This window comes from Drosophila yakuba, chromosome X, assembly GCF_016746365.2.
Source record: "Drosophila yakuba strain Tai18E2 chromosome X, Prin_Dyak_Tai18E2_2.1, whole genome shotgun sequence".
Classification (NCBI taxonomy): domain Eukaryota; kingdom Metazoa; phylum Arthropoda; class Insecta; order Diptera; family Drosophilidae; genus Drosophila; species Drosophila yakuba.
The window spans coordinates 13,918,747-13,939,743 of record NC_052526.2 but is presented as its reverse complement, the minus strand read 5'-3'; the positions used below and the strand labels follow the sequence as shown (position 1 = coordinate 13,939,743).

Sequence of the window (20,997 nt, the reverse complement as noted above, 5' to 3'; positions counted from 1 at the left end):
GGTGATGGTTGGGGCCACCACAAGTTTGTGTAGGTATTGAGCGGTCACACTGCATGGAATTCAAGACATATCGGGGCCTATCGATATCCTGATATACACGCCAACGACGACCGTGTGTGGATTCGTGGAGCAAATCGAAATTGGCAGGACTAAAAGCATTCGCGAACGCAAAGGCAGCGGCTAAAGGGCTGCCCATGCACCAAAGAAACTAACTAGCTGGCCCAGTGGTTCATAAATCTGCATTTAATTTGCTAAAATCGGCGTAATTGGCAAGTTCAATGCACGACTAATATATTTGGCCACACTTGCCAGTTGTGTTTGTTTGTATGCGTGCCTGTTTGTGTGGTGTCGTGTCCGTGTGTGTTTGTGTGTCCGCGACGAGTATGTGTGCGCACATATTCGTATATTTGCAAGACTCGCGGATGAAACAGCGTGAAAAGTGAGCGAAATATCGGGGAAAAACGGCACGGCACGGGCACAAAACGGAACGGTACGAGAAAAGGGCAACAGCCAGAGAACTCCTCAATCCGGACACGGATAATGGGGATATAGCTGATACAGCCCATAGCCCCCCGAGAGCCACAGCACAATAGGTCGGTTGGGCGACGTTGTCGAGTGTTAAACGTCAAAAATCATACCCAGGAACGGACGGAGCTGAGATGTTGAAGCGGCTCCAACTGAGTGTCAAGTGTTTGGTGTTGTGAAATTTTTCGTCTCCATCTCTCCGTTCGGCGTTAAGCCAATTTGCCAACCCCTTCCCCCCTGAAAATCGTAATCCCCCGAGACCCCTCAAGTTTCGGTCAAAATTTTCAATTGAACGCAACTCCGCCATAAACAAAAAAAAAAAAAGAAGTAAAATTCGGCCACTAGCCAAACAACAAAAAAAAAACAGAAAAAATCACGCAGTAACGCAGAAGAAGCAGCAGCAGCAGCCGAAAAAAGACGAAAAGAAAACTTGTTTGAAAAGGCCGAACCGAAAGAAGAAAAAGAGCAGCAGCAGCAGCAAAGCGGCCAAGTTTGGAAGAATTTAAGAATTTCAGCGTTCAGCGTGCTAGGAACGGAGCACCGGACCGGCGACGTCACCAAATAAACACCCATCACCATGGACGAGGATGACAACCTGTCCAATGCCGACATTAGCATCGATGACGAGGAGGTGGTGATGGAGCGGACCCACAATGCGCCCATGCAGGAGGATTTAGAGCAGGAGGACGAAGACGAGTCATCCGACGTGGATCTCTCCTCGGTGTATGTCCTGCCACCCATAGTCTCGGCACCATCGCCCGCATCAGTGCGCATCGCTGCTGGATCCTCAGGTGGTGGCGGAGGAGCCGCAGCGGGAGCAGTAGCAACAACCACCGATAACTCGCATTCCCCCTTCCACGACTGGGATTCCAGTGTGGCGGCTGCTGCTGCTCCACCGCCGCCACCGCCCAGGGCAGGAGCGACTACAGCGAGCTCCGGCACAGCAGCGGGATCGGCGGGAACAGCGGCCGCCTCATCCGGCGATGCCGGCGCCAAGCCAAGCTTCTTCTTTGGCGCCTCCTCGTTCAGTTTGCGCAGTCGCAAGGAGGTGGCCGCCCTGATCAACACGGAATGCTGCCGTGGCAGCCCTACACCTGATCTCGACTCCATCATGGACACCCTGTTTAATCCGGGCACGCCCATCGACAATCTGGACAACATCGAGTGGATACGATGGCTCATTGCCGGCGGACGGACGCCGCAGGAGTTTGTTAAAATTGGTACGTCCGAATGTGTGCATATCGATAAGTGTGTTGCATTTTCTATCGCCAAACAGCTGATCGCAAGTCCGTTGCCCCTGAAACTCAGACCTTGTGTGTTTGTGTGTGTGTGTTACCTGCGTGACGTTCATGCATGTGTGTCTGTCTGTGTAATGTAATGGTTGTAGGGCACGCAAAGAATAGGGAGAGAGGAACAGAGCATAGAAGCAAGGTGCAAGGCAGCGTGAAGAGTGCGAGTGCACCACCATGGCAACAGCAATCAAGCGCACTCACTCGCACACACAACACTCACACGCAAACACACACACACACATATGCACTGATTAGGGGAGTCAACTTTAGCCCAATTTAATCTCAACTGCTCATCTATTTGCAATGCTGTATTTGTGCATAATTTTCATCATTACCTATTACTGTTTGTGCCAGGCTGCGTATGTCGCCAAAGTTGCTTGTATCGTTTATGGTTGTTTGTCGCGTCTAGTCTTGTCTTGTCTTGTCCCACTTGTCAGCTCTGTCATGCACACACACATTCAAACACACACATTGGCAGACTGACAGGCGGAGACGCACACGCACAGTGGAATGCAACTTGCACCTTGTGGCTTTGTGTCAGCTGTTTCGGTTCGCCTTGCGTAATAAATGTTTCCGCAGCATCCGTCCCAAAACCACACGCACACAAATGCAGATGGTGCTTGTTTATATGATGGCACCTTTTGTCACCGCTAAGTGCTTCTTTTTTTTATTATTTATTTCTCCCTCGATTTTGTTTGTTACTCTGTTGCAACAGAACAGAGCAGAACAATTGCAAAATTGCACTGGTGCGGCAAAAGTTGATTGACCGTCATTGTTGTTGATTTGACAAAACCACGCACAGTGGGTGTGAGGGGCGGATGTGATGTGGCCCACTGTAAGCTGTCATCGGCAATTGGCCGAAAGACCGTTATGTTATTGGGCTGCGTGGGGTGTACTGTTTGTGTGTGTTTGCGTGTGTGTGGGTGAGGGTGAGAGAATGCACCTTCTTTCCGTTCCCATGTCATGTCACCTCCCCTTTGTCTCTCCCTTGCTCTTCTTTTCGGACCTTGTCCAAAAGTTCTCAGTTAGAAAGAGACGGGTGAACCACGATAGGAAGAGCGAGAGAGTTGCCAACTTTCCGTTGATCGATCGCTATTACAATTTTACAACATTGTCAATCAACTTTCCGCTGCACTGTAGTTGTTATTGGCCAATTCATTCGATTTCCTTCCGCATGCGGCGGCCGACAGCGTTGACCTTTTTAGCCAACAAGGTCCAAGCGAAATACATATGTACAATGTACATATATATAAACTGCAAAACATAAAACAAACGTATGTACGTACACATTTATGTACATATGTACATACGACCCAGAACGCAGCCCGAAGACAAAAAAATCAAAGAGTCACGCAACAAGAAGCAAGAAATTAACTAAGCAATGAGTGCATCATTTTATTTTTGGAACTCAATCAAATCAATAGCAATAGCAAGGCAAGGCAGTCAGGAAAAAACAGCTGGCCTCGACAGGTTTTACAATTTCACCTCATCGCGCAATTTCGCCAGCGATATTTTATCGTTTCGTGATTGGAGGTGGAACAATGTTTTGCCATCGACCGATTATTTCGATGATTCCTAAATCCTAATGCAGCTTCTTAAGTCGAATTATTTTAGGTATATTATAATCATGATCTAGAAAAAATATTTGTTTTATCTAGTAGATTTTCTTACGTAATAGTCGCATTCCAATGACCTATCATATTTAAGAAAATCAATAGTTGGCCAGGGTCTTTCAGATAAATACAAAGCAAAGTTTTTACTTTTTAAGTGCTTGCGAATGTGACTGTTGGTTAAACATGACAACTTTTTTAGCTTTGTGGTTCACTGTGGCGATGTCCTTGCTCCAAATGTGTCCAAACCTATTTTATAGCTGCATCCTTTTCTACTATTTATACACAATGAACTGGTGAATTGTTGTTAAGTTCTTAAAATTTTATCTTGCAGTGCGCAGCTATGACAACCACGCCAAATGCGGTCTGGTATGGGTGCCCCATGTGGTTGCCTACAGGTGCCGCACCTGCGGCATATCGCCCTGCATGTCCATATGCCGGGACTGCTTCAAGAAGGGCAACCACACGAACCACGACTTTAATATGTTCCTGTCACAGGCGGGCGGTGCCTGCGATTGTGGTGACACCTCGGTTATGAAGGCGGAGGGTTTTTGCAGCGATCATGGCATCAATAACCGGGTTAATCGTGATCCGGTGCCAAACAACCTGTTGGCGGTAGCCGAGGCCATAATGCCCAAGCTGCTGTTCCGCCTGTTGCAGCACTTCCGCGAGCACAGCGACACACCTCTGGAGGTACAAGCGATAACGTCGTACTCTTGCGAGGAGTTCGCCAACATGCTGATCGATCTGAACAACATGGGCGAGATAATGCGCAAGGTGATGACGCGCACGCTGATTAATCCAGAAGTATATTCCTACTTCATGGAAGCACCGTGCCAGGACACGAGGAATGGTCGTTTCTTGAAGGCGAACCGTGAGAAATACGAGGATGCGGTTAACAGATTCCCAAATCCAGAGCCACCCGATGAGTACAGGGATCTGCCCGCGCTGGGCGATAAACTGGTCCACACCACGCTACTCGAAGAGTTCATCTTCTGGACATTTAAGTTCGAGTTTCCACAGACTCTGGTCTGCTTCCTGCTGAACATGCTGCCTGATCAGGATTACAAGGTTGGTCTTGATGAGTTCATATGATTTTTCCGTATCTGTATTAATATTTATTCGTTTTCCATCGCCCTAAAGGAACACCTCACCCGCACATTTGTGATGCACTACAGCCGCATACCGTCCGTGTTGGAAATGTCTCGTGATCCGGATACGCTGAGCAACCGGGTGGTCCACATGAGCGTCCAACTCTTCTCCAACGAAAGTCTGGCCCTCAAGATGGTCAATGAGCTGTCGCTGCTGCACGTAATGATTATCAGCCTAAAGCTAATGATGTCCAAGATACTCATACAGAATACATTGCATGGTAAGAATTAGGTTATGTTTCCGACTGCTTTCCTCTTAACGATATGATTTTTTTTTGGCCAGATCCCAACAAGAATTTCCATTTCGTCATCGACTGTACCCGCCAGGTGATGAAGGACCACTGCTACTGGCCACTAGTCTCGGACTTTAACAATGTCCTTTCACACGAATCGGTGGCCCTGGTCTTTCTGCGGGACGACAATCTCATCGACATGTGGTTCCAGTTTCTCCAGATGCTTCAGGGCATGAATGTCAATGTGCGGGAGACGGCTTCTCATGTGGAATTCGAGCCAAACAGCTACTATGCGGCGTTCTCCTGCGAGCTTGAGGCCAGTGCCTATCCCATGTGGTCAATTATCTCCCATCTGCAAGATGGCACACATGCCCACCTGGCAAAGAAGATCATTAACTACTGTGTGACGACGCTGCACGAGTGGTTAGACTCTATTTACTTTATGGAGGCGCGTCTATCGATGGTTGGTCTTTTCTTTCTGTTTAAAGTTATCACAGTTTCATTAAAGCCTTCTATTTATCCTTGCAGGAGGAGATGATGCAGGCCTCGTTCCACTTTCCTCTGCATCGCTATCTGGCTGCCTTTGTTTGCCAGGCGGTAACTAAAATGGGAATCAGTCTGAACGATGTGCTACCGTCCCGACCCTATCTGCTGCCCCTGCTGATGATCCATCCACTTCGTGTCCAGGTGAGTCTCCCATCCTTTACTTCAATTATTTTCGTTTAAAAGAGCAAGAAGGTCTTCGGTTCTCTGGGTTCTCAGATTCAGATTCTTTTTATTTCTTTTGTTATGGCTAAATTCCAATATAATTTGTTTTTATATTCTTGTCTTGCCTGATTCTGCATCTCTTGCGCTTCGTTCTCCTCCAATCTCACTTAAACTATGCGACAGTAATTGCATGTGTGTATTGATAGGTAGTGTACAACTAAAAAAGCTATGAAATATGTGCGGGATGGAACTGCACCGCTTCTCCGACTCTCTTCGCCTTAGAACTTATTATTTGGCACCTGAACGTGGGGCATAAAGTCGTAGGTGATGATCTTAGGGCCCAGAAAGCCGCCGTAGCCGTTGCGGCCCTTGTAGTAGATGCCAATGCCGGCTAGTGGCACTGGTGGATTTGAGACTACGTCCTGGATGTCAATGAAGGGCACAGTGCTCTGGGCGGCATCCTTGTCCAGTCCTGTGTTGGTGAAGTCGATGTACTGATTGTGGCGCGACAGAGGTATTGAGTGTGCGACTGTCCGCGTAGACACGTCGGCGTTGTTTAAACTCAGTTTCTCCCTGAAAGCAAGCGTTGGTTAGTTTTATGCTGTTTGATAATAGAGTACCCCCCTTACCTGCGTGCACCGCTGACATCGGTATTGTCGTTGGACTTCCAATAGCTATTGGCCTCTGGCTGGATGAGTTTACCCGTTCGGAAATCAAACTCACTGTAGTAAGCCTCCAAGTTCAGATGTGTGCCCACCACACGGAAACGCACGCCGGTAATCACAAAGGAATTGTCCTCCGTATCCACATCGTCCAGATCGATGGTGCGTTTCTCGTAGCTCAATTTGTGATAGTCAATGCCATTCTTCACATGACGATCAAAGATGTTGTACTTCTCCACGGGTTTCCACTCCAGAGTGCTTTGATTGACAGTGCCACGCGGCAGGAGTTCGCCCTCCTGGATTTGCAGGTGGAAAATGCGATTTTGTTTTACAAAACGCAAACCAGTCACAATTCTGAAGAATAATTAGTTGCAATTTGTTGATATTTAAATAGTCAACGGATTTAACTGGAACTCACCGGTTGCGCTTGACATCGGCGACCGTATCCCGGAGATTGAAGAAACGATCCGACTTCAGACCCTCCTCGTCGCACAGGCAGAAGCAGTAGCTGCAGTGCCAGAGAAGGTAACGCCACCAGCTGTCCACCTTGGTGGTGCCCCTGGTGCACTTACCCCGCTGGCCAAGGACGCGTCCGTTCTCGTACTCGATGAACTCGTAGCGCCTGGTGCTGTTCTGTGGCGACGGGCACACCCACATGTCGGAGTCTACAAACTGGCAGTTGTACAGCCGACCCGTACATTTCGGCTGACGGGAACAATAGAGATCCTTGAAGCAGCCTTCGCTGCGTGTGGACTGATAAAAGCCGCACGTCTCTCGGCAAGTTTCCTCGTTATTCAAATCCACCTCGTTTTCGATGTAGCCTTGCAGTAGGCGGGTAACCTCGTCGTAGGTGACACCCTGGACATGTTTCGGCGGATCACAGCGGTAAACGATTCGATCAGCTCGTAGCATCACATCCTTGAGCATTTTCAGTGTGCGTTCCGTCCTCTTCTCATAGTCGGAACGCATGAGTTCCGCCTCCTGGGTGTAGTTGCCCTTACCGTATACCCGCAACATCATCCACGAGAACTCCATCATGGTGTAGGCTTTCAGTTCGGTCAGGGCTATATCCGCATATAGCGAGTATATAAACTGCTGGGCCGATTGCATGGTATTGCAAATTTGATTGTTGGACACCTGTAAGCAAGAAATTTATGCGTATTATTGGGAATGTCACTAATATGCTCGATATCCAGCTGTTTTCCTTTTACCCGCCCGGCATTCTTTACTAGGTACACGTTAAATGTTACTCTGGTTTTTAGCACTAATTAGCCATCACATCTGGCTGTTAAAATCTCTGGCATACCAGTATTATTATAGCTCGGTAATTACTGATCGCGTGGGGGTGTAAGATTAGCTATTGCATATTGGGCTTTTACACAGAATGTGATATTTTGTGTACGTTTCCACGGGAATCTAATGATTTTACGAGTATTTAATTTGAAAATTACTACTTTAAAATGAGATCGGGTATTGCAAGCTTTTTTTTTTGTTTTTAACTAAAAACAAGGGATTTCTTGGCCTTTGGTTTCAAAGTGCATATGATCATAACAATATTATCCGTTGTGTCATTTTCATATTGTTATAATGAATCAAATCAGATTCGTGGGGCAACTAACTAGCATGGCTCGGTAGTAGAGGGTCTGGGAAACCATCACACGCTCGATTTCCTGCAAGATTCGTGGCATTGAGGCGGTGTTATCGTTGCGTAGAATTGCTCCGGCTAGATTTAAAACGGCTAGTTCATCTAATTCGGCGCTGTTGTTCTGCTTGACAAAGGTGTCCTATTTGGATAGAAAGTTATGTTATGATCTATTTAAAACAAGTCTTTATAAGTGTAAATACCTTGTAGGCATCGTAAAGCTTGCTGATATAAATGAGATCCCTTTCCAGCAGCGACCATTCGTAGTGATTGAGGATCTCGTAGCGATGCTCCTCAAAGGTGCGTCTCATTGCGGGTTTCGCATCGAAATCCCGATGCGAATCGTATACTTTCCTTATCTGGGTTTCCTTATTGTTCTGGCTATTGGCCGTTTTGGCCAGATAATCCCACAGGGCGCGTTCCAGGGCAATATACTCGGTGCGCAGGGCCTCCACTTCCATTTGTGGCGTGCTTCGGTGCATCCAGCCCGCGGACGACGACGATTTCGTATTTCCACAAATCACTAGCGTAACAAGAACAGCAACAAGAGCAGCTAATGCTCCGATAGGTGCCGCCATATTTCCTCGCCAGATAAGTTATATATTCGGCCAGCGAATGTAATGTAGGGGGTTTCCCTGTATGTTTCCAAATGATGTAGCCTTGAGTTCTCTGCTTCTTCTCGTTTTTCCTCTTTACTTTGAAGTTGTACTTCTCTAGTGGAAGGGCAAGGCAAGAAGAAGAGCAACAGCAGCATGCACTGCTTGCACTGCTTTCCACAACTTCCTTTCCTTCAACTGAAAACAAAGAATCCGCGGCTTGATTTAGGATGCCCGTCCTCGATACAACTGAGATTCCACGATTTTTTATTATTTGCGATTTACTTTAATTCGCGCTCGCCTCTGGCCATATAATTTCAGATGGGTGTTGTTGTTCTGAGTGCTGTTCGGCTACTGTAATTTTTTCAGTTTCTGTTTTAAAGCGCTCCACGCTCAGCGATTGTTTGTGTGTATGTGTGTTGGTGTGTGCTCGTTGAAAATACAATACGAAAAAAAATTGCTGACTGAAGCTCTTTTTTCATGCATTGTTGTTGTTATTTTAACAACCAGACGATATGGGAAGCGTAAACACACACAAGCTCACACACACACACACACACACACAAACGCTCGTGTTTGTGAGCAACAATCACGAATTGAGCAAATTTTGTTTGATTCTTCGGTTCCACACACTGCAATAATACCCTACTCAGTTAGCTTAATTATTCAATCGATTGGTGATCATATTGGCACTTGCAAACCTAGCAATCGATAACAACATAGAAAGTTGTGCTCGCATTGTTTTTGTTTCGGCCGACGTCTAATTGGTATGGCAAACAGCTGTGTGAGTGCGTTATTGGCACTCTCCTTTCTCTCACTACACTAACTCTCTCGCACTGACGCAATGCACTAACAAAGAGATGCGCTCTCTGCTCTCTTTTCGCAGCATGGGGGCAAAACTGCTGCATTGCCCTCTGGTGTTTGTTTGTAAACTTTTTGTTTTGTTTAACTTGTTTCGCAGTCTTTTGTTGACACAAGACCTTTGACCCCACACAAATAGACGCACACACGCACACACCTGCAAGTGAGGGTAGCAGTTATGTCTCTTTCATGTGAGAGAGTGCGTGCGACGGCCTTAACCGTTATTTGGCGACAAAAGACTACGGTGACTAATACACTGCAAGACTTTCTTTTGCCAAAAACTGAGAAAAAGAAGAACAACTTAAGTGACGCGTCAACCGGAAAGTCGAGTTTACAATGCTTAAAACGCCGTGTCTAGACCTATATCATATCCCCGGCGAGCATCACGTTGTGAATCATCCGGTTAACAGGCATGCAGGAAGCAATTCGCAAATTGACACCCCAATCACAATGCGTATTTATTACAGTAAAGCATGCCTCTGCTCAAACCACCCTACAATGTAATCAAGGAAAATAGTTTTTTCCACTATTCTTTTTCATCACTTTCTTCTGGGCTAATAAATGTTGGCTTAAAAAGGTTGCTTTTTTTTCTGTGAAACTAGCGGTTGATAAAATGTTTTTCAAAATGATATAGTATAGTTAAAATATTGCCAATTGAAACCCCTATTTTACTCAAGCTAAAAATGCTCTTTAAGTTCGATGCTCCCATATTTTGGCCTAAAATAAAAAAAATCATAAAAGTTAGTTAATATTACCTCATAGGCGGTGGCCAGCTGTTGTAGTAGATTGGTGGACGTTGTATTGGAAGATCGATCTTCGTTGCCAAATAGAGTTATGTGCAGACGATCCATCAGGTGGTGCACCGAATGTGCATTCGGCGTCACTGTCCACTCGGCAAACGTTATTAGCGTGGACATCTCCAACTTGTCCTTGTAGGCCTCGTACTTCTGCATCTGCTGATAGCGCGATGAGATCCTATTGATCGTGTCCGAGATATCGTTCATCTTGGCCATAATTGGAGCATTGTTGTGCATGAAGCTAGTCACCGATTCGATGGCCAAGGCAACATATTGAGCGTGCTGAAGTGGGTTTTTTGGTAGGTTAAGTAAGTATACAGTTGTCGTTGTTGTTATACCCAGGTTGTACCGTAGCTTTCGATTAGATCTATTAACTATGGTACAAACGGCTCACCAATGTGGCAATGCCCACTGCAAGGGTACACAAAAAAGAGCTGAAGAGCGGACTTAGCCTGCTGCTGACTCACCTGATCTTCGGTGTGATCTATTTGCTTGCTGACTTCTTTGAGGCGCTGCAAGACCTTCTTCTGTTTCTCGCGCATCAGTGGGAAATCAATGTTGGCCGCCAACGGGGAGGATTGCACAATGTCCCAGGCCTTGAGGACGCCGGAGGTGACCTCCTTGACCACATGGATAATGTCCAGGACATCCTCGATTAAAGCGTCCGTTTGTGTGGGCTGTTGCAGGGCGACCAATGTGGCCAGAAGCAGGGGAACTACCCAATTCATAAATCGCATTCTGCAGCCGGCTGTGCGTGTGTGTTATTTGGGTCTCGTTTTGTATATATTTATTTATGGTTGCGCGAAATCCGACGATCGTTGGGGATGTTGTGATAGCAATGGTGGTGGGGTGTCTTTTAAATATTATGATTAAATGGTTACACAAACAAACAAACACACACACAAAGACGGGCTGGCACGCAACTGCGCCCGCTGAAAATCAAAACGCAAATGCGGCAGTCACAAAAACAGAGAGTCGAGTTTAGTGTCGAGCGTCAAGTTTTGACTACTGTGGCAGATTAATCTGCTGCGCTGCTCTCGCCTCTCTGAGATGATTAAACAAAATCATACAGAAGTGGGTTTCACTTGTCTCTTTCTTCTTTTATTCCGCCGTCTGCAGACACCCTGTCTCGCGCACACACACACACACACACATACATGCAGGGAGAGTCGAGCTCTGTTTCTTTGTTTTGCACCGTTCTTTTATTTTTTTTGGGTGGGGGAGGGGGGCAGATAGACAGCATAGGTCACAGCGAGCTCAGAGTTGAGTTTTAAAAGCGAGTTTCGATAACTTTGTCTGCTCGGAAGTCATCGATGTTTCGTGGCTATCGCACTCGCTGGTGTACCGTTATTTTGTTTTAATTATTTATTTGATGTGCGTTAAATGAGCTTTATTTATATGAATTTTATATAAAATAGAAATAATTTGTAATGAAAACATTAAATTTAAATGAATTCTAATATTCATTTTCCTTCTCTCCTTTAGAGTTTCTTCTACGAAATCCTGGCCGGAAAATGGGTGCGCAATGGTCTTCAAATCAAGGGCCAGGCAATGACCTACATACAGGCGAACTTCTGCAACTCGATGGCCGACATGGACCTGTTCTTCCTGCAGATCTGTGCCACCAACCTGCCGCAGTACTTCTTTCTGCAGAACACCATCGAGTTGTTCGACGTGGGTCAGTGGCTGGAGACGGCTCCCTTGAAGCAGCCCCAAAAGGCGGAGCAATCCTCGATGCTGGAGGGATTCCTCACATTTCTGGCCACCCTGGTGACGAGTCGCACTAATCTGGGTAACGATGAGGCCACCCAGTGCATCATCGAGATCAGTGCCTTGTTGGCCACCGAGAACAAGACGCACTCGCAGCTCCTTGAACTAATGCCGGAGCGGTCGGGCAATGTGCATACCAAAAACTTTGAGACCTTCCTGAAGAAGCTATCGGTTTACAAGGCTCCGTCGAGTGGGAGCGAGAACCTGGAGCAGGGTCTCTTTACGCCTATCGACGAGGTGTGGGAGAAGCACTACGATCCGCTGCACGTCCTTTTGCGAGCAGTGCATCGTCGGGACTTTCAATCATCGCTGGATCGCTTTACAAACTATGTGAAGAGCAAGGATAAGATGCCGGCGAGTGGTAACCTGTGGCCGCCATTCCGATTGCCGCAGGCTCTGCCCGCAACGAGCTCCTTCAGTGATCCCTGCAAGATTCTTAACTCGCGCGTCTTTCACTCCACCATCCTGTCGATATTTTTCCGTGCAGTGCACACACGTGATGTTTCCGAGCATCTGCTGGCCCTGGCTGTGTTCCTTTTGGAGATTGCTGTGGAAACAAGTGATGATGTTGGCAGTGGTACCGGAGATCGGGCCCCTCCTGCACTGGCTGCTGTGGTGGAGTCATCTGGCGGGCCGGGCTATCATGGCTACGGCTCGGGCCGGCAGGAACCGCCCAAGCTCTTCCAGTGCTATCCCACGGACAATCTCAGCTGCAATCTGCGCCACGTGGTCAAGAAGGTGTCGCTGAAGTCACGTGATCCGCAAGTGATCACCTCCAGCTATCGGTCGAACCCGTTTTACTCAGATCTGGACTTTGATGTCGACGCAGATCCAGAGCAATCGTTGCGCATGATTGGACATGGGGACTCAGAAGCAGATGAGGCAACGGGTGGAGCTGGCCTGGCATCAGTTGGACTGGGAATGGGAGCTCTTAGCAGAAGGAATGTCTCTCAGGCGCTGGTGCCGATGAGAGTGCCTGGCATGGAGGTCGCCCTACCACCGGATCTTTCAGTAGTCGCCGAAACCGGTGTGGTTATCCGCCAGGATAGCAACGAAGATGATCTACTCAGAGAAGGTGATCATGCCATGGATATGAGCCCAGCGGCTGCACTCGATTTCCATTTTCCGCTGCAGCAGATCACGTTGCCGGAAAGTGGCATGGAAGTGGCCATTCGGAGGGATCTTCTGCTGGCCGAAACGAACAATATGGGCGCAATTGCAGGAGGAGCTGGAGGTGGCGCCAATGCATCGGCCACACCACCAGCAGTGGCTTCCAATGAGATGTTCTCGCCCACCACACCCACGGGCAGCGGTATGCTCCTGCCTTTCCAGCGGGTTCAGCCTGTAGCCGTGCCCAGCAGCGTTAATATGGATATTGTCCCATCAAATGCCCTGGGCGCCGGCGGAAGTTTCACATCCGGCGTAAGTGGTGGCAGCACTGGACGTAGGATGAACTACGAAACGGGTGGAGCACGTAAGCGATCCGTGGACATTGCCATCGGTGGCAGCAATAAGGATGAGCTGCATTTGGACGAGAGCATCTTGTCGCTGCTGCTTAAGCTCCATTCTCAGCTCTCTGGCACACTAGATAGCTTCTCGTTGAGCGACGGCGAAGATCAATCATGTGGCGACGATTCGTCCATGGATGTCGACTGCAACGAAGCCAGCACCTCCATGGCAGCAGCGGAGAGCACTGCCTTGGCTGAGAGGGGACGCAGTGGGCGCAACTATAAGAACATTCATGTATCCTCCTCTCGCATCGGCGACGGACCATTCTTTATTGGTAATCTGCTTCGCAAGATCGCCAAACAGGATGAGCAGTGCGCCCTGAGCATCGACGACATCCGTGCCAGACTCTGGCCGAATCAGCGTGAAAAACAAGCGGAGGCGAAGGCACGCGAGACCAAGGAGAAGGAGGAGCGCCGCAAGAAAGCACGTGAGCGCCAGCAGAAGATGATGCAAGACTTTGCCAACAAGCAGAAGCAGTTCATGCAGTCTGCTGCGGCAGCAGCCAGTAGTATGGACTACGGGCCGGAGGACGAGGACGATGAAGAGTTGTACGAGGAGCAGCCACGCGAAAAGGAGTACGACTGCATAATCTGCAATTGCACCACACCCAGTACCGAATCGAATCCTATTGGCTTGGTCGTTCTGGTCGAATCCAGTGGCATTGTTGGGCATCGGCGGCGCATTGCCGAGCGACTGCCGCTGCCACTAAACGCGGAGGATGAGTCCCGACTGGCACATACCACCCGACTGGCAGCTGAATTCAGCAGGCGCACGGAACTGCTTAGTCTCAAGTTTGGCGATGAGTCCTGGTATCTGTCCAATAATATGGCGTACGACAACGGTGTACATGTGCAGTCGTGTGGCCACCACGTTCATCTCAGTTGCCTAGAGGCATACCTTAAGACGCTGTACACCACACAACGTCAGCCAGTCCAGGATCGTGGCGAGTTCTACTGTCCCGTGTGCCGGCAGCTCTCCAACTCGGTGCTGCCGCTGAGTCCGCAGCTGGACAGACCCACACACCTTGTCCGCTCTGGTAATCAGCCATTCGAACGTCTTGTCGCCGACCTCACCGATTTAATCAAAGAGAACGAAACGATACCGGTACGAATATCGACTATTAAGCTCAAACGATTTGCCTAAAACTTACCCTTTTACTTTCAGCAGCCCACAAAACTGACAGAGGCCATGGGTCATGCTATGGAGGTGATGACAAACATTGCCCAGCGCAAGGTTAAATGCGCCTCGATCACGTTCCGCAAGCTGTTCATCTTCGTTACCTCGATTGCGCGTACAAACCTGGAGGCGGAGATCATCCAGCGTGGCGGATCACTATGTTCAGCGAATGCCACGCGGTACAAGCCAAAGCGGGACTGCATCGTGCCGCTGCTGCACGTGCTATCGGTACATGTGCGTGTCTTGGTCGAATGGCCGCTGTGGAGCAGCTGGGCCTCGTTAGCTGGCCTGCCCGTTAACGATACGGAACCTTTGCCGGCGCACTGCCTCGAGTTAATTCCCAGCCTGTTAGCGGATCCCATTGCGCTGCTGCTCAAGTTTATCCTGCTGGCGCCACTGCATCTGGACCAGGGTGAGTAGTTGCACATGATATATTATACCATTGTAGAGCACTTTTAAATTTCAATGATTTCGCTTGCCATTTAGATTACTTCACTTGCATGGTGAAAGTCATGTACAACCTGCTGTACTACCAGATTGTGGTTCAGCTGTGCGTTACCCTCACGGATTTTGAGTGCGATCACATTCTCAAAGTTTACGGCAGCAGTGCCGCTGGCAGCGGCAACTCTGCTGCGGAATCGCAACAGGAATCGGCCGCCGGGACCACGAACAGTCGTCGCCGTGCTGGCCAACAGCAGCAGAGCGCCTCGCAGCTGGGAAAGGCCATGGCCCTGGTGCTAAGCCAGACAAATGAGCTGGCGCACTTGCGACGCGATTGCATACCCAGTACCAGCAGCTCGGCGGCAGCGGCGGCGGCTGGTTCCTCCTCCACAACCGCTCCTGGCTCCAGCACAGTCACCGCCTCCTCCTCATCCTCGGCCACGACGCACGAGGTTAACCTTAAGTCCATGGAACTACAGCTGCAGTCGCTATGTTTGCCGTTCTTGCGAGTAGCTGCCTTACTGCGCCAGCATCTCTATCGCCACGAGATGCCAGAGATCTCGGCACCGGGACTGGAGTTTGTGCGTCTTGTTTACTATTTGGAACTCGTCACAGATTCTATGGACTGGGATTGCTTTAATGCCAGCAAGGGGCTATGCTTTATTCCCGGCACTGAGCAAACGCTGCCGCAGTTCTGGTGCCAGCAGTTGATGGAGGTGCGTCCGCCGGCGGATACGGTCAGAGAATTGGTGCTCATCAATCAGCATTCGTTGTGGCAGCAGCCGCGACTTCTCGAATTGCCGCGCGAGTACGAACGCTTGTTCACGGTGAGCTTTGTTATTTACTACGTTGTTTTGGGATGGGTTAATAAACCGATTTTTATTTATCCTCACAGTACTACCATGAGCGGCCGTGCCTCAACTGCTATAAAGTGCCCAAGGAGAGCTCCATCTGCCTGCTGTGCGGGACGATCGTATGCCTCAAGCAGAACTGCTGCGCGGAGAATGACTGCTGCGAGGCTGTTCGGGTGAGTTGGCTTGAAATTACTGCGATGCTAAATTACAAATAATGCTAATCACTTTTATATATCCCGTAATCAGCACACGCTATCCTGTGGAGGAGGCATAGGTATCTTTTTGGTGGTCACCTCCACGTACATCATAGTTATCCGTGGACGACGCGCCTGCCTTTGGGGCTCACTCTATCTGGACGACTTTGACGAGGAGGATCGCGATCTCAAGTGAGTTAACAGTGTCTTAATTATTATGGTATTATTTTAATACATTTAAACTACTTTGCAGGCGCGGCAAACCTTTGTATTTGAGCCAAGACCGCTTCAATCTCCTGGAATCACAGTGGCTGTCCCATAAGTTTGCTCATACAAAACACACCTGGGTTTTTCATCGGGATCTATTGTGAAATATGGAAGATCTACTGCGCAGCATCCAGGAGTTGGTTGGCCAGATCTGAGATGGCCGCTCTTAGCCTAGTCGAACCAGTCAACCACCCGCCCCCCGATATCCCCTCCAAACACCAGCCGAATCACTAACCCAAACACCCCACTTACCCTCTACTTTAAGCTAGTTTCGTTGTTTGTTGTGGAGCCTCAAATGCGGAGTTGGACAACCGGCCACGTTCTGTCCGCCATCCGTATACGCATCTGCATCCGTATTTGTTTACGGTTATCGACCCCCATCCTCCGCCACATGCCCCAACGCGCCTAGAAGCAACCGTCGGCAATTTGCAATTAATTGATATTACACATTTTTATATATAACAATACTTATAAATATGGATGCGAACAATACGAAATACCTACAGCTATATTATTGTTTGTTGTCAACTGTTCAACTGAGAAAACGCATAATACACCTTATATAGAAGATGATTGTATAATCTCGCGATCAACAAAAATATTTAACAACCAATTATGAATATATACAAATATTATACCCACCCACTTGCTGGGCAAAGTCGACATGAAAACAGCCTGGATAAAACGGAGATTGTGCACAGTGCGGATCTCCAGTTCCGTTCTACCTAAACTAAGTCTTAAGTCTTTAACTTTATGGATTTTTTTTTTTAGGGAAAGAAAGGCGGAAAGAAAGCAAATAAGAAATTACGAGTAACGAATAACACGATACACAATATAAAAATTGTCTACATTGGACTCATGAGTTTGTGCATGTAAAAAATGAAAAAAAGATTATATAGTTAATATATATATAAATACAATATACACTACAGTTAATGCAACATAAACAAAAAACGAAAACAAACAAAAAAAAAAAACAATAAACGAAAAGCGAATTGTGAAATGCATAGAAACTAGTTTGCATAACCCATTATACATAAATATTATGTAATTAAGAAGCATAAGGAAACAAATGATTGCAAATGATGATAGAGAAAGGGTAATCAATCTGAATTGGAAACGCCAGAATCGCAGGATCGGATGTGAATTTGTTATTAGTTTTTACAAATTGTGTGTTATTTAGGCGGCGCTTCAAAGGAAGTTCGATATTGTTTCAGCCCGAAACTTGGGCACATCCAAATGTTTATTTTGAACGATCAAATTGAGCCACTGCAAAGACTAGCTAATATTTCAATATCTAGAAGTATATATACATATGTAATAGGTTTTTCAAGCAAACTCAAGAATGTTGAAGTAATATCATCTTCAAAAAAAAAAACAAAAAAAAACCTGGTTGCCTAGTAATTGGTATAAATTTCCAACGAGTTATAGAAGAATTGCATGTGAGTTTCACAAAAAGACATGGAAAACTGCTACGAAATGTAAATACACTGAAAACGAAGCTGCATCTTGTATAATTAAATATTAATATATCACATTTTATCTTTTTTTTTTTTTACTAGTTATACAAATCTAGATGTTTTGGTTGGCCTCCTAGACTAACTAAATTCTATTCTGCAAAACATAAAAACACAAAAACACGATTTAAGAGATTAAATGGCACAGCACAGCATTACACAATACACACTCGATACACACACTACACACAATATACACACACACACACACAGCCCCTAGTACTCAAGTACACCCAAAAAAAGATAATGTAAACGTGCATTCTAAGTGACAAACCGAAAACCCTGAATAAAATAAAAAATCATTACAAAATGTACATATATATTGAAATGAAAATGTAAACATTTTGAAAATGCATCTAGTGCAGCATGCCGCATCCGGAGCACATGCGAATCGGCTGGCGGAGGGCCAGCATGCGATTGCGATCCATTCTGTAGATGTGATCCTGGATCAGCTGGTCGGCCTGGCTGCGGATCTGGCCGCGACCCTCGAGCACCTGGCGCAGCTGATCCAAGGCGCGTGCACAATCGACTCCGGGCAGTGCCTCCTCCTTGGCCAACAGTCTCATCTCGGCGGTGCCCATGTCGGCCATGGCCTCGGTTATCAGATCAATGTCGCTATCAACTTTGAAGCACGAGAGGTACTTCTTCCTGTCCTCCGCTTCGCCTCTGTCCTCCGGTTCCGTTTCCACATTAATGGGATGTAACTCATTCTTTTCTTGAGTGTCAGCGGCTTCGGTGGCCTCTTCCTTGGTGACCTTCACAACGCATCCCGTGTCACTGGCCTCCTGGTAGCTCTCCAAGCAGTAAGCACCCTTTGGAGGTGTCTGCTGCTCCGTTTCCATTACCATGAAGCCCTGGGTAGTGGGCGTCTTAGGCTCGTCAGCTTGAAGCGATGCCTCTTCCATGGACTGAGCACTTTGGGAAAATTTCCTTTCGCACTCCATCTGGATTTCCTTCAGAATTTTGACGGCCTTCGTGCCGCGGCGGTACTTGCCCACGAACAGTGGTGGTGTGATGGCACAGTTGAGCTGCGGCTGTGGAGTGCCGTATCGACCTATGTGGTTGACGAACCACAGCTCCGAAAGACTGGCCGGCTTGAAGATGCAGCCGGCATCGAATCCCTTGGGCAAGAAACGCATGGGCAGAAAGATGGGGCGATTGGCGCCCTCACAGATGGGGAAGACATCGCTGGGCAGCTCGAACTTGGGGCACTCCTCATCGCCCATGGTGGCGAATGCCACGGCGGGAACATGCGGATGGTTTACGGTGGACAGTAAGGCCACCGTCAGGTTGCGCTGCCGCAGCATGAGCATGTGGACATTGGACAGATCCGGGGTGTAAATGTTGTACTGCACCGGGGCAGGACGCAATGGATAGGGCGACGGTGGAGTCGGTGGAACCGGCAAGTTGTATGCTATCGACAAGGAGTAATCATTGCTATGCATCAGTTCCTTGGAGTCTTTTGGAGTGTGCTTGCAAGGATGCGTCGCATAGACCAGTGCGACATTGCTGGCCGGCTGATCGCCACCGTTGCCCAGACAACTCTCGGACTCCGAATTCAGCTTGACATACAGGCTGCTCAGACCGACGAACAGCGGCGGCGTTGGACCCTTGTGACCAGAGGCCATCAGGTCGATGGGATAGGAACGCCGTGGAAGAACACCAGGGCCAAATACCCCGCCGGCTTCGAAGCCCATGGGCAACATGACCGTGGGCATGAAGACGAACTTGTCCATCGGTACCTCACCCGGGAACAGGGAAGCGGGCATCTCGAAGCAGGGCGTCTGGAAGCCCTCGAAGTATTCGGCTGCCTGCTTGTCGTGCTCATGGACATCGGGATAGAGCCGGGCCATTACAATGCGGTTGGTGCTCTGGTAGAACATCTTCGGCAAGACCAGGTTGAACAGATAGGGCAAGTACGTGGTCTTCTTCAGCTCCACCACCTGGGTTTTATCGCGATGCACCGCCTGCACTTGCAGCATTGCAGTCACCGGCTTTCCTGCAATGTCATTTGTCAGTTTTAATTCTTTCGTTTTTACAGTTATGTATATTTGACAGTTGAGGTTGTCAAACCATGTGGAAATATTTTAGCCATTCTGTTTTAGAAAATTACAATGGTAGATGGTAGATGGTAAATGGTAGATGGTAGATGGTAGATGGTAAATGGTAGATGGTAGATGGTAGATGGTAGATTCATCTTTGGACTAAAATGTTTTGTGTTCTTACCCTTGTTGTCTACGCGTCGGCTCATTTTAATTTGCCTTATTGGTTAAAAGGACGCACAGCAATGCAACGTGTTAGCAGTTGGATTAACAAAGTATACAAAACCGATTAATTTTCAGTAGAAATATAATTTGGAAGCCAACCGGTTAGCAATTTACGCGTATTTTATAAGGTCTGTGAATGTGAAAATTCCCTTGAATACTAAGAATTCGTCTCCGTCGTTCCACGAAGTCAACTTGACAGTTGGATTAGCACCAACACACGGCCAACTAGGATCCCTGGCAAAGGGCAATCCATATTCTAGAATTGTCACCTTTTCGGTTAGTAGAAAATAGTATTGAAATTGGAAAAATTACAACAAAAAAAAAAACAAAAATGGACTTTGCAACACCTTGCCGATTGCAACAGGCACATCAGCGGCAACGGAGAGAGTGGAACAGGATCGGTAGGCGCCTCAAGCTGCTGACGGGCAAGAGGTCCAGCGACTTGCTCCTCCACGATCCGCTCCTGCAGCCACCGTTCGCCGCCCATCCTCGCCAGCGGATGTGCGGTGGTCAGCAGCTGCCGATGCCGATGGTCGGGAAGCAGACAACTCATTCAAATAGATCAGCTAAATTCCCAGCAGCCAATAATCCCTTGGAACTGCTTGTCGTGGGTCAACAGCTGCAAATGCATCGTCCACCGGGACGACGACATGTGCAGCTCCAGGATCCTCACTCGTCGTCTCAGCCCCGCCAGCAAATCGAGGAGTACGTCTATTTCTATCCGGTCCACTACTATGAGATGGACCACTGGCCTCCACACGCTCAGCAGGAGCCGAGCCTTGTGGTGGATGCACGTTTTATGGCCGAGCTAATGGATGAGCTGCTGCTGAATGCGGCCAACCTTATTTGACTTGTGCTCCGTTCAAATATATAGAAGATTTAAAAATTTGAATTTTTCAAACGCTTTTTTTTTTATCATACCTTT

At 47.8% G+C, this 20,997-nt stretch overlaps 4 protein-coding genes across 6 annotated transcripts; 2 read left to right on the top strand and 2 right to left on the bottom strand.

The window, feature by feature from the left end:
* Positions 1–71: 71 nt before the first annotated feature.
* LOC6525373 (E3 ubiquitin-protein ligase Ubr3) lies at positions 72–16,799 on the top strand. Of its 2 annotated transcripts, none has more exons than XM_039374445.2 (11): positions 72–1,745; positions 3,762–4,498; positions 4,571–4,799; positions 4,862–5,274; positions 5,340–5,498; positions 11,563–14,460; positions 14,524–14,944; positions 15,019–15,800; positions 15,869–16,000; positions 16,074–16,213; positions 16,275–16,799. In XM_039374445.2, the coding sequence occupies exons 1-11, from the start codon at positions 1,103–1,105 to the stop codon at positions 16,390–16,392; spliced, it is 6,672 nt and encodes a 2,223-aa protein (XP_039230379.1). In that variant the 5' UTR covers positions 72–1,102; the 3' UTR covers positions 16,393–16,799. The 2 variants fall into 2 exon arrangements, with proteins under 2 accessions (XP_039230379.1, XP_002101209.3); XM_002101173.4 differs by having other exon boundaries at positions 14,521–14,944.
* On the bottom strand, positions 5,553–11,106 carry LOC6525374. Of its 2 annotated transcripts, none has more exons than XM_002101174.4 (5): positions 10,545–11,106; positions 10,036–10,359; positions 6,600–7,318; positions 6,149–6,535; positions 5,553–6,092 (listed from the first exon to the last, which is right to left on the bottom strand). In XM_002101174.4, exons 1-5 carry the CDS (start codon positions 10,812–10,814, stop codon positions 5,798–5,800), a joined length of 1,995 nt encoding a protein of 664 aa, XP_002101210.2. In that variant the 5' UTR covers positions 10,815–11,106; the 3' UTR covers positions 5,553–5,797. The 2 variants fall into 2 exon arrangements, with proteins under 2 accessions (XP_002101210.2, XP_015046273.1); XM_015190787.3 differs by lacking the exons at positions 10,036–10,359; positions 10,545–11,106 and adding exons at positions 7,801–7,965; positions 8,027–8,784.
* A 729-nt stretch (positions 16,800–17,528) lies between the features above and the next one.
* Positions 17,529–20,217, bottom strand: LOC6525372 (DM7 family protein GE17493). Its single transcript, XM_002101172.3, has 2 exons — positions 20,032–20,217; positions 17,529–19,804 (listed from the first exon to the last, which is right to left on the bottom strand). Exons 1-2 carry the CDS (start codon positions 20,054–20,056, stop codon positions 18,162–18,164), a joined length of 1,668 nt encoding a protein of 555 aa, XP_002101208.1. The 5' UTR covers positions 20,057–20,217; the 3' UTR covers positions 17,529–18,161.
* A 104-nt stretch (positions 20,218–20,321) lies between these two features.
* Positions 20,322–20,964, top strand: LOC6525371. The gene has a single exon (XM_002101171.3). It carries the CDS (start codon positions 20,404–20,406, stop codon positions 20,920–20,922), a length of 519 nt encoding a protein of 172 aa, XP_002101207.1. The 5' UTR covers positions 20,322–20,403; the 3' UTR covers positions 20,923–20,964.
* Positions 20,965–20,997: the final 33 nt, after the last annotated feature.